Raw genomic sequence first — 18,609 nt, 5'->3', positions numbered from 1 at the left:
GAAGATGGGATTAGGTGGATGGTGTTGCTGTTGCTGCAGGGGATTGCCATGAATTCATAGGCCAAAGGATGCCTGTAAAGCCCACTGAGAGGCTGACAGGGAGAGCATTTGGTAAACCTAAGTGTCAGAAGGCCCACCCACCTCTGGTTAAATGCTAGCCACAATGGTATGAAGCCCTTAATTGACTGCTCAATTGGGCTCTAGGTGGGAAGGATCCTCCACCATCTTCCCATCATTGGCAAGGTGGCATGGCAACGGCAACTTGTTACCAGCCTTTCCAGCTGCTAGCCAGACACTACAGGATCAGTAAAATCCAGCTAGTTATTTTGGTTGGGTTGCTTGTGGGGGACCTCTGAGGCTGTCGATATTTTGCAGAGTGGTACTCCACACAAAAATTTTGAAAATGACTGTGCTATCCTGGTTTTGAATATTCCAAACCCGAGGCAATTGAAACTGAAACAAATGTTTGTAATTATCTGTCTATTTTAAAATGTACACTCATTTATTTCTTTTTCAATACTCTCAACACTAAAGATTTTACTTTAAATTGCAAATGACCTATTTGTGGGAGAACCTAATTTGTTTGAAATCTGCAGAAGGCGAGTGAATCCACTGTTTCTAAGAAGTGTAGATATAATACAGCTTTCTGACAGTGTGAAGCCACTTGTAACTGGAACGCCTTTTATAATGTTCAAAGACAAGGGAAAGTGTACTAACAGTTGCTAAAACTGCAGGAACAGCTGCCTTGCATAGTTTGAAGCTATCATTTAGACCACTAGAAGAGCAGATCCTTATAAGTACTGTCCGTAGGAAGTTGTAATGTGGCTAGCTACACTTTTGGGCAGGGAGTTGTTTCTACGCAGGGTCTGGAATTTGAAACATCTTGGGGCCTCCACAGTGCAGACATCAGTGACTCCTGCAACATGCTGGAAAGCTGATCATTGCTCCCCTGCAGAGGTCTCCTTTCAAGGACAGTTAACTTTCTTGATATATGTGTATAAACTGAGGGAACAGTAGTAGACGTCTGTGTGGATTATAAAGAGTGAAAAAAGCAAGAGTTGTCAGCAGGATCATACTAACCTTGAAGTTGTTTGAAAACTTGATGGCATTTCTGTCTCGTAAACTACAATCGTCGGCAATGTTTTGGTGTGAAGAACAGGAAGATGACTGTAAGTAATCATTGCACAAACATTTGCCTTTGCTGCAAATTCTTGTGCTTCAGTTGTGATTTTCTAGATTCACATGTGAATGAAAATAGTATGTTGTAATGAGGAATTTGCTGTAAACTATGGTTGCATTTTAGTCTGCTTTTAACAGAGTTAAATGACTGAATCATAAGTAAAGTGAGGTTAATGCATTTCTGAGTGTGTGACAATTATGTAATATTGATTTAGCTAATGCTAATTAAATGTTTAGATACTTTCTTTTAACTTAACCTCTTCAGTTAATTAACAAATTTAGCACCAATAACAACACGGGAGTTCTGAATTTCTAGAGTTTCTGCAGTAAGTTTCAGAGTGTTGGAAGCATAAATCTGTGCCACTCATGTATTCCCTTTTGGATGTCACTGAACAAAACCAAGCGACATTTGGTTCAGATTTTTCTAAGAGGCATAAAAGCAGATTTAATAAGCTTCACATCAGCTCGAGTCTTTTTCAGATGAAGCTGTTGCAGTGTCAGCATGCAGCCTAACATTTTGCACTTGTTGACACTCCTTCTATGCTGACTTAAAGAGGCTGTGTGAGATGGACCTATGCAGCTCATTGCCCTTTTGTGCCAAGTACTTGTCAAGTGACTCAATAACATGATAAAAGCACTGAATTTACAGCCTCGAAGGAGGTCATTTGGCCCATCATTCCTGTGCCGGTGTTAGCTCTTCAGCTGAAGCTGTCTACTTGATTCCTATTTCCTTATCCTTTTGCCATTATGTTATTGATCATGTTTGCCATACATTTTCCCTGCCGAGTTTGATTAATATTGAAAATATACTTCCCGAAATAAAATTGGCTTATAGAAATCAGCGTATGCTGTATTTTGTCCTCGGGGCAACAGCCTGATGTTAGAATTGCATTTCAAGGCATTTTGTTCTTGGCTACTCTAGGGTTTAAACCTTATGAAGATTTCTCCACTGCTAAAACATTAGTCATTGGGGCATTAACGAACCGGGTGGGCTTATACGACAATTAGTGATAACTAAGTGGTTATCATTACTGATACAAGTTTATTTTCCAGATTTTTCAATTGAATTTAAATTCTGCCAGCCATCCCCAGAGCATTAGCCTGGGCCTCCAGATCACTAGACAAGTGACATGACCAGTATGCTGCTGTCTCTCCATTTTCATGCCCGCAACTGTCTTCACATCTAGCTTCTGGATAAAGGTGGCTGTCATGATTGGGCCACCTCCCTACAAATCAACTTCCTTTCCTACTGAGGCCTCTGACCAATTTCCCACCCCTGAACCTCTGATCTACACTCCTTCCTCCTCCCCGGCCCTTCGTCTACTCTCCATTCTTTGTTATCAAGTAAGATGCTGCTGCAGCAGTCTTGGAATGTTTTCACCCATACCTAGAGGTTCAATCTACCATTCACTCTTACTTCTAGGCAGGAACATTTTCAGTGGTGTTACTAATGCATTGTGGAGTTAAAGCATCACAACATTGAAACAGAGAAAATAAGAGCAGGAGAAGGCCATTCGGCCTTTTGAATCAGCTCCACCATTCATCATGATCATGGCTGATTATCTAGCTTAATAGCCTGATCCTTCCTTCTCCCTATGTTTTTTGTTTCAACTGCTTTCTGTGGTAGCGAATTCCATAGACTGACCACTCGCTAAATGAAGTAATTTCTCCTCTTCCCTGTCCTAAACAATCTACCCTGTATCCTCAGACTGTTTCTGGACACCCCCACCATTGGAAACATCCTTCTTGTGTCTACCCTGTAGAGTCCTGTTAGAATTTATAGGTTTCTTTGAGAGCCCCCCCTCATTCTTCTAAACTCCAGTGAATACAGTCATAACTTCAATGGCTTCTTATATGTCAGTCCAGCCATTACAGGAATCAGTCTGGGAAACTCTACACTCCCTCTAGAGCAAGAACATCCTTCCTCACATAAGGGACCAAAACTGCACACCATATAAGGTGACCAAAACTACACAAGATATATCTTGAGCCTCAGAAATGTCTTCGTATCATCTTTTTTGATGTAACTTACTGAAGTGAGTTTCCTTCATAATTACTTCTGTACCTTTCAAGTGAACTGCAAACAGATGTCACCTTCACAAATTAAACGGCTGGGTTTCGCAGATGTCACAGGACCCGTAATGACTCATAAAATCATTTGTGGGCTCTGCACTAATTTACATGTATCTTTTGTCTGTCTAATTGGGCATTGCACTGTAACTCACTTTATTAGTCAGGAGGCATGTTGGGAGACAGGGGTGGGTCAGTAAAATCAAAAGGATCTGTGCCACAAAGGCTCTCTGACATATTCCTGCATTTTCATGACGTCAGGACTGTCACTCCCAAGTGGGGTCATTTTTTCTGATCGTGAATTGACCTCCCACCATGTGCTGAGGCCATCAGCCAAATGGACTTGGTTCTGTTGAACCTTCATTTAACTGAGAAACTTGCTTTTGGAATGCACACTTATGGCACAGGTATTAGAAAATAACAACTTTATCAAAGGGATAAGAGCGGCACAGTGGATAGCACTGCTGCCTCACAGCGCCAGGGACTTGGGTTCAATTTCCAGCTTGGGTCACTGTCTGTGTGGAGTCTGCAGGTTCTCCCCATGAAAACTTGGGCGCTGCAGTTTCCTCCCACAATCCAAAAGGTGTGCTGGTTAGGTTATTTAGCCATGCTAAATTCTCTCTGTGTACCCGAACAGTCACCAGGGTGTGGTGACTAGGCAATTTTCACAGTAACTTCATTGCAGTATTAATGTAAGCTTGCTTGTGATACTAATAAATAAACTTTAAAAAAAGTACTTATTAGCCGGTATGAAAAATCCACACACAGTTGGAGTTCCAGCATTAGTTTTAAACCTGAATTCTGACTGTAAGGCACATTTTAAAGGGTTTGAAATGGTGTGACTTTTAAATCTTTCCATAGCCTTCTACATCCCTACATGAACAATTTCTTCCAGCCATATGTCCTGATGCAAATCCTGTATTCTTCAACACTGCTGTCTGTTATAGATCATGTTTCCTTCTGCTCCATCACTGGCAGATGCTTCTGCAGCTAATATGTCCCCACCCTAAAACATCCATCTTTTGTGCTAGACCTAACCATCTCCCTCACTGCGTTCAGAAACTTCCTTCAGACTCTTCTTTACGACTCATTTTCCCCTCTGCTGCGCAGTGTTCTTTAGCTATCCATCATCCTGTAGAGAACTCTGAAACATCTATTTGTGCATGACAAGTGCTTTATAAATGCTGGTTGTTGCACATGGCCCATTCAGCCCACCATGTTCAAATTCAAGCCACAAATAACATTTATCCTTTGTCATCTCAGAGGTATAACTTTGGTGTATAATGTGTGTCTGAAGTGAGGAGGCCAAGGCTGGCTTGAAAATGGGCCATGGACATTATTAATAGTAATTGGGTGAGCTGCCAGTATCTGTTGTATCTCTACAGCGTTAGAGATAAAACTTCTGGTGGTGCTTTCCTTGCAGCTACCTCAAAATCCCAAAAGGAGCTTGTTCAGCTCTTCAGTATTGAATCTGGCAGAGAGGGCCCATAACTGGCTTTAGGCCTATCACTTACAAAATGTAAAGCAAATAGTGCCTGCTTTGTGTTGCTGGTGCTCTCTGAAATCGACCATCTTTACTCCACTTTTTACACGTGTGAGGCAATCAAACCAGATCATGCTTCGGGGGAAAAAATAATGAAAGGAAATTTTCTGTCTTTCACTCATAACTGGGAGTTTGCCCATTGAGAGTGCATATTCGAAAGTGAGATGCACTTATTTGGCAACCATTATTTTAAATAGCTGGAAAATTGATGGCAGTGTGCAGCTGAATTTCTATGATACACTTCCAAGGGCTGAGACTCCCTACTGATAGGGCTCGTCAGAAAATTACCTACAGTGCCGCAGCATGGAACCTCTCCGAGAGCAAGAACCACCCCAGTCTGTGCTGCTTAATTTTTATACAGTGCTTTTTAATTTAAATTTCTCTGATAAATACCTGGCTGACTGTACTGATGTTGGGACGGGATTGAGTTGGCTCACATGTGATGTTCCCATGAATAACTCATGCTCTCGTTCCATACATGAAAGAAATGGATGAGGGAGCAGAGGGCTTGAGATGCCTGAGAAGACTCAACATTCTCCAGAAAGGAGGTGAAGGAACTGGTGAGCAGAGAAAGCATGTGCAGTAGGTTATGTCACACACAATTAGAAATGAAGGGGGGAAGGGAAAACTCAACTAAAAAGTTACATTGAAAAGTAGTTTTATGTCAAGGTCATATTGACTTTTGAAAAGGATAAAAGAGCTCTGAAGAATTTCAGGATAATGAAAGTACGCCTCTTTTCCATCTCTGATTCATAATTGGGCTAAAGAAGTTTTACTGGAGGCGTTCTTTGTACTTTTGTGGGTTGGCATCTTGTGTTTGTGCCAAGGCCAAAGACAGAATAATCTTGGCACTGATTGCCTTGAATTCTGTCTTGCTCAGAAAGCAGATAAAGCGCTATACCAGAGATTTCTTTCTCATGAGGTAATATTGTATTCTTTAGAAACTTGTTCTGTTATCCAGCAGCTGCTTTGGTGGGTGGCATGTTGGTGAAGGTCATGGATTGTAGTGTGGGAATCTCATATCTTTTGCTAGGTTCCATCCGAGGGCTAGCTTGCACGAGAACAGATGTGTATGAAACTGAAATGGTTTCTGGTTGAAGTACAGATAGAAGCTGCTCAGAGTGAGCACGTCAGCAAGATTTTCCTTCAGCTCTATTTTTAGCAGCATCTTATTAGTTGACTTAATTAACTAAACAAAATTGAGTCAATAAACTTCATTAGTCTTGGGAAAGATTTCTTCTGCGTTAAAATGTTATTAAGGGTATCTGTATTCTTAAGCAAAACGTTATTGCTCAAGGCTACTGAAGTAGCAATTCCCAAGCCACTCAATTTGCTTTCCTGTCTCCTTCCTCTCTTCCTAGGCTTACAGTCTGGAATGATGCAGAGTCAGTATAAAACATGATCAGGCTCTTTGCCAAATCTGGCTCAGTACCTGATCCAGATTGGCTTTGGTTCAGGTTAGCTCCAGTAATAAGAACATAAGAACATAAGAAATAGGAGCAGGAGTAGGCCATCCAGCCCTTCGAGCCTGCCCCGCCATTCAATAAGATCATGGCTGATCTGTCGTGGCTCAGTTCCACTTTCCCGCCCTCTCCCCATAACCCTTAATCCCCTCTCTTATCAAAAACCCATCAACCCGCGTCTTAAAAATATTTAGCGAGGCAGCCTCCACCACTTCAACGGGCAGAGAATTCCAGAGATTCACCACCCTTTGAGTGAAGAAGTTCCTCCTCAACTCCGTTCTAAACCGCCCCCCTTTTATCTTGAGGCTGTGCCCCCTAGTCCTATTGTCTTTTTTGAGCGGGAAGAGTCTTTCCACCTCTAGCCTATCCATCCCATTCATCATCTTATACGTTTCAATGAGATCTCCTCTCATTCTTCTAAACTCTAACGAGTACAAGCCCAGTTTATTCAGCCTCTCCTCATAGCTCAATCCCCTCAACTCCGGTATCAGCCTAGTAAACCTCCTCTGCACTCCCTCCAAGGCCAAAATATCTTTGCGCAGGTGCGGCGCCCAAAAATGCACACAGTACTCCAGCTGCGGCCTCACCAATGCCCTATACAGCTGCAGCAAGACCTCCCTACTTTTATATTCAATCCCCTTCGCTACGAAGGCCAGCATCCCATTCGCCTTCCTGACCACCTGCTGCACCTGCAAGCTGGGTTTTTGCGACTCATGCACAAGGACCCCGAGGTCCCTCTGCACCATCGCCTGCTGCAGTTTTTCGCCTCGTAAGTAATAGTCCTTCCTACCATTTTTCCTACCAAAGTGGACCACCTCACACTTGCCAACATTAAATTCCATTTGCCATTTCCTGGCCCATTCGCCCAGCCTATCTAGATCCTTCTGCAGACTCTCCACACCCTCCGCACAATTTGCCGTTCCCCCAATCTTGGTGTCATCAGCAAATTTCGACACTCTACACTCAGTTCCCTCCTCCAGATCATCTATATAAATGGTAAAAAGCTGAGGCCCCAGCACCGACCCCTGGGGCACTCCACTAGTCACCATCCGCCAATCCGAATAGCACCCGTTGACTCCCACTCTCTGCCTCCTATTTGACAACCAATCCTCTATCCACGCTAACACCCTACTAATCTTGAAGGTATTCTGGTTCTAAGTGTATTTTGTTGTCATTTCCTCACTTTATTTCTTCAGTTTGCCTCAATTTGGACTAAAGGGATCAAGAGAAATGGGAAGGGGTGGGAGGGAATCAGGATATTGAATTTAATGATCAGCCATGATCGTAATGAATGGCAGAGCAGGCGCAAAGGGCCGAATGGCCTACTCTTGCTTCTAGTTTCTACGGCCACAATTCTCCCACTGTGACCCGCAACTTTTCTGTCAGGTCGCAGTGGGAGACACGCGTCTGCTTCCTTGAACAGGAATTTGCACATGTGCCAGGAACGCATGCGCATTTCCCAGAGCCGGAGAACAGTTGCTGGTCAACCCACTCTGGAAACCAGTGGGAAGGCAGGTAAGTCATTTAAATCTGTTTAAATCAGTTTTGAATATGCATATTAGGTAAGGTTCCAATTGAATCTCCCACCCCACCAGGAGTACGCCAGTCTGGCGGATTTCAAACTAGCTCCCCACGTTCAGGGAACTAGTGAGAGACCCCACAGGAATGAAAGGGGGAAAATCGGGGCCCCCAAGGGTGGGCTGGGGATGGGGGGGATGGTGTCCTGTCTCCAGGGGGATCCAACCCCAGGGGGGTGGCAGTGGGGGGGGGTGAGGGGCGCTCTGTTGAAGTGAGGAGTGTGGGGGGATGATCACTGTTGGGGGTGGGGCCTGGACATCGGGGTGCTTTGGAACAAGGTGTGGTGGGTGGGGTCAGGGCTGGCCCAGGAATTGCTGTGGGGGGGCTGCTATTGGGCTGGGGGGGGGGGGGGGCAGCGGCGGTGGCGGGGGGGGGGGGGCAGCGGGGGGCGGCGGTGGCGGTGGCGGGTGGCGGCGGGGGGGGTGGTGGGTGGCGGGCGGGCGGGGGGGCGGCTGGAGGGGCAGCACTGCAGTGGTTACAGGCAGGCCAGCAAACAGGAGGTTGACAGTTTGGGGCCACATGTGCAGAGCTTCAGAACTGTCAAACCTCGACACGATAAGGCCCAGCCCTCTTGGGCTTTTAATGATATAAGGCCCTTGTCAGACCCCACTTAGAGTAATGTGCGCAGTTCTGGTCGCCTTACTACAAGAAGGATGTGGAAGCTATTGAGAGGGTGCAGAGGAGATTTACAAGGATGTTGCCTGGATTGGATGGCATGCCTTATGAGGATAGCTTGAGGGAGCTCGGTCTTTTCTCCCTGGAGAGACGAAGGTTGAGAGGTGACCTGATAGAGGTTTATGAGATGTTGAGAGGTATAGATAGGGTGATTCTCGGAGGCTATTTCCCAGGGCTGAAATGGTCTCTACGAGAGGACACATGTTTAAGGTGCTGGGGAGCAGGTACAGAGGAGATGTCAGGGTAAGTTTTTCACTGAGGGTGGTGAGTGAGTGGAATCGGCTGCTGTCGGAGGCAAACTCACTGGGGTCTTTTAAGAGACTTCTGGATGAGTACATGGAATTTAGTGGGATTGAGGGTTAATATTAAGCCTGGTAGGTAGGGATATGATCGGCGCAGCTTGTGGGCCGAAGGGCCTGTTTGTGCTGTAGTGTTCTATGTTCTATGATATGCATGACTGGAATCTTTTCAGTGCATAGAGTGCGGAGATTCAGTGAGAAGATGAACTGACAGAAGTCGGGATTTAGAACAGTTTTCCCACCGATTCAGCACTTTTGGGAGAATCGCCCCCTATCTTTCTGATTCACTGACTTGTTGGTGAAATGATATAGCACCCAGAGGTTGGCCACTAGCCCTCCACTTTCGAAAAATCACTGGAAGGTGTTGCTTGGGATGAATGTCCTTGTCCAGTTTATCCTGATCTAAGTATATAAATACATAATGTCTGGCATGGATGACATCAACTTCTAAGCAGAGTAAAATAAACAAACCTGTTCAGTTGCTGTTTTGTGATCATTGTTCTTGACTCATCACTCCACCTGCTTTTTCTCTTTCTCTTCCTTTTGTTTAGTCCAGCATACATCTTTCTTAGCTATCACTTTTTAATTCTGATGAAGGGTTCATATCCAAAGCATAGCCTTCCCTTTCTCTTTTTCAGATGCCTATAAGCCAACTCTTAGATTAATAAACATTTTAAACTGAAGTGAAGATATTTTGTTCCATTTTTTTAAATTATCCTGATGACACTGCATACCTCTGCAATTAATTTTGGAAAATTGTTATGATTTACTTGTTGATCTTGTCAGAAGAATCATCAAAATTGTAAAATAGAAACATATAAATTAGAAGCTGGAGTAGGCCTCTTAGCTCTTTGAGCCTGCTCTGCCCCTCAATAAAATCCTGGCTGATCTGATTTTAACTTCAATTACATATTCTGATCTACCACCAATAACTTTTCACCCCCTTTCTTATCAAGAATCTATCTACCTCTTCCTTGAAGATATTCAAAGATTCTGCACCAACCATCCTTGAGGAAGAGCATTCCAAAGTCTCACAACTCTCCGAGGGAAAAAAACATTTCCTCTTCACTGTCCCAAATAGGAGACTCCTTATTTTTAAACAGTGATCCTGAATTCTAGATCTCCCACAAGAGGAAACGTGCTTTCCATATTCATCCTGTCAGATACTCTCAAGATCTTATATGTTTCAATCAAAATGCCTTTTATACTTGTTAACTCCAGTGGTTACAAGCCCAGCCGGTCCAGCCTTTCCTCATAAGACAATCTGCCCATTCCAGGTATCAGTCTAGTAAACCTTCTCTGAACTGCTTCAAAAGCATTTACATCCTTCCTTAAACACGGAGATCTATACTGTACACAGTCCTCCAATGCCCTGTGTAACTGACACACCACCTTCATATTTTTGATCCTTTACTGTTTTAGTATTCAGCCTGAGAAACCATTTAATGGCTTGACTCGGACACACCTTGCCTCATAAGTTGAGTCATTAAGCAACCAGTGCCATACAAACTGCACTGAGTTTGACACAGTTCCAAAAACATACTTTAAAAATGTTTGGACATGGTGTAGTTTTTCTGAATCCTCTGTAAAATGTCACATTAAAAGTGAAACCTAACCAAAAATTATTATAGGCTATTACTCTTCATGTCTGTGTTGCAATACTTGTTTGCCCTTGCAGACCACTTTATCGCGTATATAGACATGGAAAGTGATGTGATTTGTGATGCAGTTACTCCAGCATGCCCCCAGAACAACTTGTAATGGCAATATTTTACTTGTATAGTTCCAATTAAACTTTAACTTTGTAAGATGTTTGTACTGGAGTATCCCACACAGGGGTCCCTCCATTACTCCACTCCCATAACCTCATACATTTCCATTGCTAATCCCCCTAACCTACACATCAAGGGACACTAAGAGGCAATTTAGCATGGCCAATCCACCTCACCTGCACATCTTTAGACTGGAATTGATCCTGGGTTCCTGGAGTCCCCAACCCCCACAAACCCCACACTGTCTCTAAACAGTGTATGGGTTCAATAAAATTGATCAAGGAAAACAAATATACAAAAGTGTCCAAAAAAACTGTGTACTGCTCTACTTTTATTGCCTCGACAAATTTTCTCCTGGGTGGCTTGCAATAGTGTTCTGGAGATTAATCTTTAACTCCTGGGGACCCCAGGGCAATACAGGATGATGGGCAGCCCCACTGTATGAGGAACTGCATCTCCCCGAAAACCCTCCCAAGAAGGTGAGACCCCAGTTCAGGAGCAGGTTTGATCTGTGTGCAGACTTCATGACCCAGAAGTATAGTGCCAATAGGAACAAGCCATTGCCTGCTTTCTTCCGAACAGTTGTTAGCACTGCCTCACAGCGCCACAGATCTGGTTTGATTCCCGCCTTGAGTCATGGTCTGTGCGGACTCTGCGTGTTCTCCCCATGTCTGCATGGGTTTCCTCCAGTTGCTGTGGTTTGCTCTGAAAGACATGCTGGTTAGGTGCATAGGCCATGCTAAATTCTCCTTTAGTGTACTCAAATAGATGCTGGAATGTGGATTTCACAGTAACTTCATTGCAGTGTTAATATAAGCCTCCTTGCAGCACTAATAAATCAACTTTAATAACCGTATTGCACCCCAATGATTTGGTGACCTTCTATCCTGCTGTACTGAAGTTCTGTCCATTAATCACCATTTATGATCCTGGGTAACACAAGAAAGTCACACAATGTGTTCACAGTGTCTTCATGAAAGATGAAGAATAAGTTGAGATGTGCTGCTGCTTCAGTAACATTTGTTACAAGATTCCCAAGTATCAGATTGGTTGTAAAATATGATTCCATTTATGGAAATAAAAGAATGCTGCTCTTTCAGGGCATGAAGAAGCAAGAATTCTTCATTTAAAAGTTTTACTCTTCAATTGGAAGAAAGTATACATTTTGAAACATATATAAGTAAACAAAATAACTGATTCAAGAATATCTGCAGTTTGCCATATGCCAAACATGCATTTAGCAGTCAGTGGTGCAGCATTGATGATGTGTGAGCTGGTTTGCCAGCAGCTAAAATTGAAGTGGTTGAGTCTGTCCATCAAGTTGGTGGGCTTAGTGAAGAGAGAAGGAGTACATATCCAAAGGACATTTCAGTGCAATAAATGATTTTATATTCATAATGAACCCTTATTTAGACTTCCTACCAATATGTTGAGACTTCTTTGACGTATACTTGAAGGTTTCTTCTTTTTTCCCATTTGTTAATACACACCCATTCTCAGTACACTACAGAAAGATCATGGTGAGATTTGCATTGTTTGGAATTCAGTGCTACCTTCAGTCACATTTTATACTTTGCGCATGTTGTATCTTTCAAGTACAGATGTTCATTATAACCTTTATTGTTGGCCAGCTTTGTTCTCGAATGAACCTCAAGAACATTTCAGTCAATAAAGTTAATTGAAATTCTTCATTTTCACACACGTGCTTTCTGATTTTTAGTAAGAATGATGCTTGGGATTTGAGCACCCCCCCCCCCCCACACCCCGCCCTCCAACCCCAACAGTGTAAGTTAACAGCTGTAACTGCAGGTGGTGTACCTCATCTGAGACAGCATGAAAGTGTCTATCTTTTGTGTGCTGTAATTAGAGCAAAAAGTTTTTTTTTCTACTTCTTGAACGATGTCTGTACTGATTTATTTCATGTTGTAACTGTGTCTGGATTCTTAAATAGCAGCCAGCCTGTTGTGTTTCATCTATCGTTTCATGCGGGCCTGTTAGGATATCATGATTTTTCAAGCGACACTATAAATGTATGTATGAGTGTGGATGTGTGTAAATGTGTTCTGTTCAGAATCCATTCTGAAAGCCACTGCCAGTTACGCCAGCTCTGACAAAGGGTCATCCAGACATGAAACCTTAGCTTTCTTCACTCTCCACAGATGCCGTCACACCTGCTGAGAATTATCAGCATTTTCTGTTTTTGTTTCAGATTCCAGCATCTGCGGTATTTTGCCTTCAATTGGACCTTGTCAGGGTTGAATAACTGTACCAGAATAGACTAATGCACGTACAGTTGTTGCAAAGATTGCAAAAACATCTCCAATGGAAGCCCGCCTCCCCCCCTCTCTTGATACTGTCCACCCAGGGGCTACATGTATCTGTGCACCCCTGGCAGGTTTCCTTCACCTGGTATACACTGCTCCAGACCTTTTGTAAATCTTGCTGGTGTAATTCGTATTCCTAATGTGGAGGGATGACACAACGATGAAGCCTGCTAATTGTACTTAAATGAGGTTCCCAACTTTCCCCATCACAATATTTTTGGGGAAAATCTGAAAATGAGATCTCATCGGCGAGATTTTTGTTTTCCAATTCTTGTGGGATTTTGTGCCCACGTTGTCATTTGCGCTTGCAGTGAATGCAGACACAAACTCTCCCCCTACCCCACCTTTGTTGAAACTTTTCATTGTCTGCCCTTCAGGACAGACACAAGAAGACCAGATTTCATAAAGACCACCATTTTAAACTACGGAAGCAAAGGATGCTGATTGTTGGGCAAGCCAACTCTGGTTGAGGCATTTCCATGGAAAAATGCATCATTGCCCCATTACCTTTGTTTAATTTAAAAAACGCAAAATGATTGGACATGTTCCGTTTGCCTGCCTATGATAGGTCCCTGCATTTGAATGTGTATAGCTTCCTTCAAGTGTGTGTGAGCACATTGTGAGCCTGACTGATAATCATAAATTGGTTGTTGGTGTAATTCTGAGCATACTTGAGATTGTTCAGAAAGTGCTGTCTAATCTAATGTCAATGTGATTCTGCAGCACTTGCTGAACAAGTATGCTCAGAATTGTACGAACAACCAATTTAAGATTATCAGTGCCATAACACAAAATTATGTGTGTTATGAAATCTCAATTACTGTAAGGATAAATCTTTTGTAAGAAATGGAAAATTCATACTCATGATGTTGAGTCCATTTCAGTGTTGAGGATTTAGCTGCTGTCAAGGGGCTCATTATTATTTTCTATCCGTTCATAGGATCCAAGTGTCACTAACTTTATTGCTAATTTATTGCCCATCCCTAATATCCTTGGGAAGGTGATGGTGACCTGTCTTCTTGAACCGCTGCAATTCATGTGTTGTTGGAACACTCACGGTACTTTTAGGGCGGGATTTTCAAGGATTTTGAGTCAGCAACAGTGAAGGAACGGCGATATGGTTCCAAGTTGGGATGCCATGAGGCTTAGAGGGGAACTTATAGATAGGGTGTTGTTCTCATGCATCTGCTGTCCCTGCCATTCTAGATGGTAAAGTTTGTGGGTTTTGAAAATGTTGTCTAAGAAGCTTTCGTGAGTTTCTGTGATGCATTCTTGCAGCATACGTCAGTGGTGGGGAGAATGTTGAAGGAGCAACTTTAGGAGCAATTATAATTACATCCGTCTATACCGTACTTGGAATGTTTGCTGATGTTGGATACAGTGGAAACATGTCAGATTTCTTAACATAAATATTCTTTCATGAACTCAAATAGCACTCAGCTAAAATATTACACTCAGATGGTTAGTCTCCTACCAATGAATGCACAGTTGCTAGATTAAAGCTAATTAACATATTGTGCAAGGGAGTTCCATATAGATATCTGAAGGTTTGCAGCATCGGACCTGAACTACTTTCAAGTTATCAGCTACTTGGGGGAAGAGTTTCTTCCAGGGATGGATGCAGAAAAAAGTGGAAAGGACAGTGTACTGGAATATGCTATCAGTTTTTAAATAACCAATGCAAACATATATTATCGTTGCTTATCAATGATTGTGAGCACATAGGTACAAAGTTTAGCATTATTTTCCTTATTAATTCATGGATAAGTAGAAAAAACTCGCAATAAATAGATCCGTCAAATCTGAAAATTATACAATCAAATAAAGAAAGATGCAAAATTTTGTCCATAGAACGTAATTTTTAATACTTATTTTTTATATTAAATCCCAAACCAAAGGATGCCTTTACTAACTTTTTTAAAAAATTGGGTCAGATTCTCTTTTTCTCAACCTTGTGATGCCCCAGGGTCATGCGCCATCTGTGCATTGGAGGGTAAGTGGTTGACCAGCTTTCACCTTCTCACCGGTGTTACTGTTAACCAGTTGCCAAGATCCAATTCCTACCCCCAGATTTTCCTCTTGTACAAAGACCTTTGAGGTAGATTTTCAGTTAGCCATCTGTATTGAAAATCAACCACCATGTTCAACTGATTTTGTGTAACTTGTTTTTGAGTGATGGGTGATCCTTCATATGGTGCATACTGGTGAGCACCCAGACAAGGTGCTAGTTTTGATTCCTGCTCTGTGCTGACTGTCAAGCTGCTAGTTAGCCTCAACAACACAGACTGCAGAGGGAAGGTTAGGTAGGTTTCCACCTCAATTTCTATTTGAACTCGCATAAAAATTGGAGTCAGTCCTGCTTGTTTTTTCAGCTGGAGTTTCAAAATGAATCTCTCACACTCTGTGCACTGCAGAGTGCACTGGCGTGCATCAAGCGAAAAATCCTTCCTGCTGGAGAGGCCAGTAGCATAGTGCTGAGCAGACCACTGCGTATGCACCAATCTGTCGTGCTGAGACTAGCGCGTACACAGTAACCCCACACTGCCAGTCTCCCGATTGCTGGCCAGCCCCATGACCCCCCCCCCCCATATCGCCAGCCATGCAACACCCCCCCCCCCCCCCCCCCAACCCCCCTCCATGGCTCAATCGCTGGCCCTCTGAATATGTCCAGGCCAACCTTAACCCCCCACCCCTGCTGCCTCGATTCCCCCCTCCTCCCCTTGATGGCCAGCCCTGATCACTGGCCTCGTCCCTCTGTCACCATCAAGTATAGGGAGGAAGTGGGATCCCCTAGCCCCACTGATCCACCTGCCACCAGTCCTGCCCCATTAGGTCTCACTGCCAAAGAACCCCTTAGGCATTGCCACTTTGCCCTTGGACAGTGCCAGGTGTCCAGGCTGGTACTGCCAAGCTGGCGATGCCCAAGGGGCAAACCACCCCCCCCCCCCCCCCCCCCCCGCCTTATCCCTGAACTCCTGGGAAGGCCTCGATGGTTAGTGGGTCCAGCCTTGGGCCTGCTAATTATGTGTAAAATGCATTTAAATGAAGATTTAAATAAATGATGCAGCTCCGCGCCGATTTCCGGGCAGAGCTGATGGCGCTGGAAATCTGGCTGCGGGAGAATTCTGGAGGTCATGGCACCCACTGTACTGCTTTTGCCACGCAGTGGCCTGGGAGAATTTCCACCCCCGCCTCCCCGCCCCTGCCATGTATCAGGAAGAGCTAGGTATATGGCAATTTCTCTGTGCTGAACACGTCACCACCCTGGTGGTACTGGTAAAGGACGTGACTCTCCCTCTTCACATGTTACAGCCAGATTGTTTGCAGCTGCAGTGTTTTATATTCCAAACCACTCATAATAAAACCCAATGCACAGAAAATAAGTACAGCAAAATGTTTGTCCTTCAAATGATACCAACTTGTGTGAATTACAGCAAACAAAATCCCAATCTGGTATGTATAACCTATGCATGTAAACAGATAGTGGCGAAACTGCTTGTGTGATTGTAAAGGTAAAGGTTGAAATGCGCTCCCTCGACTGTTTTTTTTGGAATTCAAGCAATTCCTTAAAACAAAAACTTAATCTCAGTCCCAAAATACTTACTTTTGGAGGATTATTTCAGATTTTTTTTGTTTTGTAATGGAGCATTCTTTCCCCTACATTGTTAGATTTGATTATCAACAGTACCATTATCTAACCCTATCAGTCCCCCCTGTCTCCTAAATATGCTTATATGGCTTCCCCTTAAATACAGGCATGTAATTCACCTTAGCTACTCAGTTTGGTAGTATGTTCACATCCTAAGCACACTCTGGATAAAATAAAAGTTCCTCCAGCAATTCCTATTGGACTTTGTTACTGTCTTATATTTATTACTTCAAGTTTTGATCTCCCCCATAAGGATCTATCCACTCAAACCCAACGAGAAGGACTTTTTAAAACATGTTTGATCATGTTTTCCTTAGCCCTCCTAATATCTCCACCTTTGGTTCACTGTCAGTTTTTGTTCGACTCCTGTAAACTATTTTGTGACACTGCTATGTTAAAAGTATTACATCAATACAAGTAGCTGATATTGAGTTAACTACTTAATTTGTTTTACAGTTTTGTTGCACCTTACCTTTTGCATCTTATCCAATAACATTCTTATCATTGGCGTTTTTGGAAAGCTTTAGGTATATCACTTAATATGCTAGGCATGTGTCCATGTTGTTATTTACCACATCAATCAATTTGTAAATATTTTGTAACTCAAATTGCTGTTAATTTTATTTTCTGGTGTGACCCTTAGGATGTTTTTGACCCCAAAGTTTTAGAACTGTGGGATCATTATTGGAAGATACACTCTAATTGGCGTTAGATGGAATTTGGTTAGGAAATGAGGAAATTGCAGAATAAGGTGGAAAAGAAAAAGATATTTATGACAAAACTCTCAAGCTGAAAAATCAGCGCACACAGTACATACTCCTGCCAAAGCTTTGAAGCTTAGTTACAGCTCTGCTTTGTTAGAATGACACAAAATTATATTGATTACCTAGTGAAGCAGAAAGCAGCACAAACCTATGTGGAGCCATATGGTGTCTTGCAGGCAAAGAAGAATAGTTTATTATAGTGATAAAAGGGTGAGCTGTACTTACCGGCAAATGTAAAGTTTTCCTATCTATTGATTGTGAGCATGTGAAATCCTTGTAGGAAAGAAACAGCTCTATTTTTGAATTGTAAACCTCCACCACTTTGTAAGAAATTATTGTTTTCTGAATGCAGATGTAAATACTGGCATTAATTATAATATAAATAACAGTAGTTGAATGTCAGTGCTACAGGATCTAAATTATGAAGTGCACTCATTACAGTATGGCAGTGGCTTCCTCTCAAAATCCCCTACATTATTACTGAGGCCTCCTGCAAACAACGATTCTGTTCAACTTGCCTTTTCATGCCAGTAATTTAACCATGTGTCCCTTCTGACATTTTTGAATAATATAAAATCTAATGTAAATTACTCTGCAAAATGACATTGTAAAATCAACATGTTATTCTTTTTCTCTTGTGTATGCAGGAATGCTGCATACATAGAAATTTGTATGCTGTCCTCTTTTTGTCACTTGTGATGCCAGTTTTGGGCTAAATTAACTTGTAAGCTTAAAATAGTTATGGGCTGTTCTGCTCACAAACCTAGGACATTATTTAAGTACGATGGAAAGATCATTTGTCAGGTGCGTGTACCTTTAAGAAAGATTTTTTAAAAAATCATGCAGCTTACAGCTTCAGCAATGTAAGTGGAGGTGGAGCTAAGTTGTGGCAGTCATTGATAGGGCTTTCAGGTTCATTTGTGGCAACCAGATGATAGGGGTTTTTTCCTTTGGGCTTTTAATTTTTTTGGGAAGCAGTTTAGCAGCAAGCTAAGAAGCAGTCTCTTTGGTTCTGTCTTAAAGAAGCTGTGTTTTGCGAACAGATTCGACTACAACCTCTCCTGAGTTTCTTCACAAGGGATTTTCAGCATTCAATCCAGGAGGCAGGATTCCTGTGACAAGTGGGCATTAACCTACACTGTATTATGCTTATTTGGAGGGGTTTCGTGTATTGGATGTTGGCTTTGGTTGGAACACAGATATTTTGTTAAGAGTTGTACACTATTTTTTTTTGTTTGTAATTGTTAAAAGTTCTGGCTAATTGTCTTACTCTACATGTCAACAATATTCTTA

General features: G+C 42.7%; 1 protein-coding gene across 9 annotated transcripts in view; it reads left to right on the top strand.

Annotated features, from left to right (window-relative positions):
- dmd (dystrophin) overlaps positions 1–18,609 on the top strand; it is a 1,714,977-nt gene that overhangs the window by 207,120 nt on the left and 1,489,248 nt on the right. Inside the window, exon 1 of one of the 9 annotated variants that reach the window (XM_080203925.1) lies at positions 984–1,169. The exons of 7 other annotated variants lie outside the window; for them this stretch is intronic. In XM_080203925.1, coding sequence (XP_080060051.1) covers positions 1,103–1,169 — 67 coding nt within the window. In that variant the 5' untranslated portion in view covers positions 984–1,102. Of the gene's footprint in view, positions 1–983; positions 1,170–18,609 lie in introns of those variants that run through there. One more of the 9 variants, XM_080203932.1, reaches the window with a different exon arrangement.

This window comes from Carcharhinus amblyrhynchos, chromosome 15 (assembly GCF_965287045.1).
Source record: "Carcharhinus amblyrhynchos chromosome 15, sCarAmb.v2.hapA, whole genome shotgun sequence".
NCBI classification, from domain to species: Eukaryota; Metazoa; Chordata; class Chondrichthyes; order Carcharhiniformes; family Carcharhinidae; genus Carcharhinus; species Carcharhinus amblyrhynchos.
Note: the sequence above shows the minus strand (reverse complement) of the source record. Positions and strands in the feature narration are given on the sequence as shown.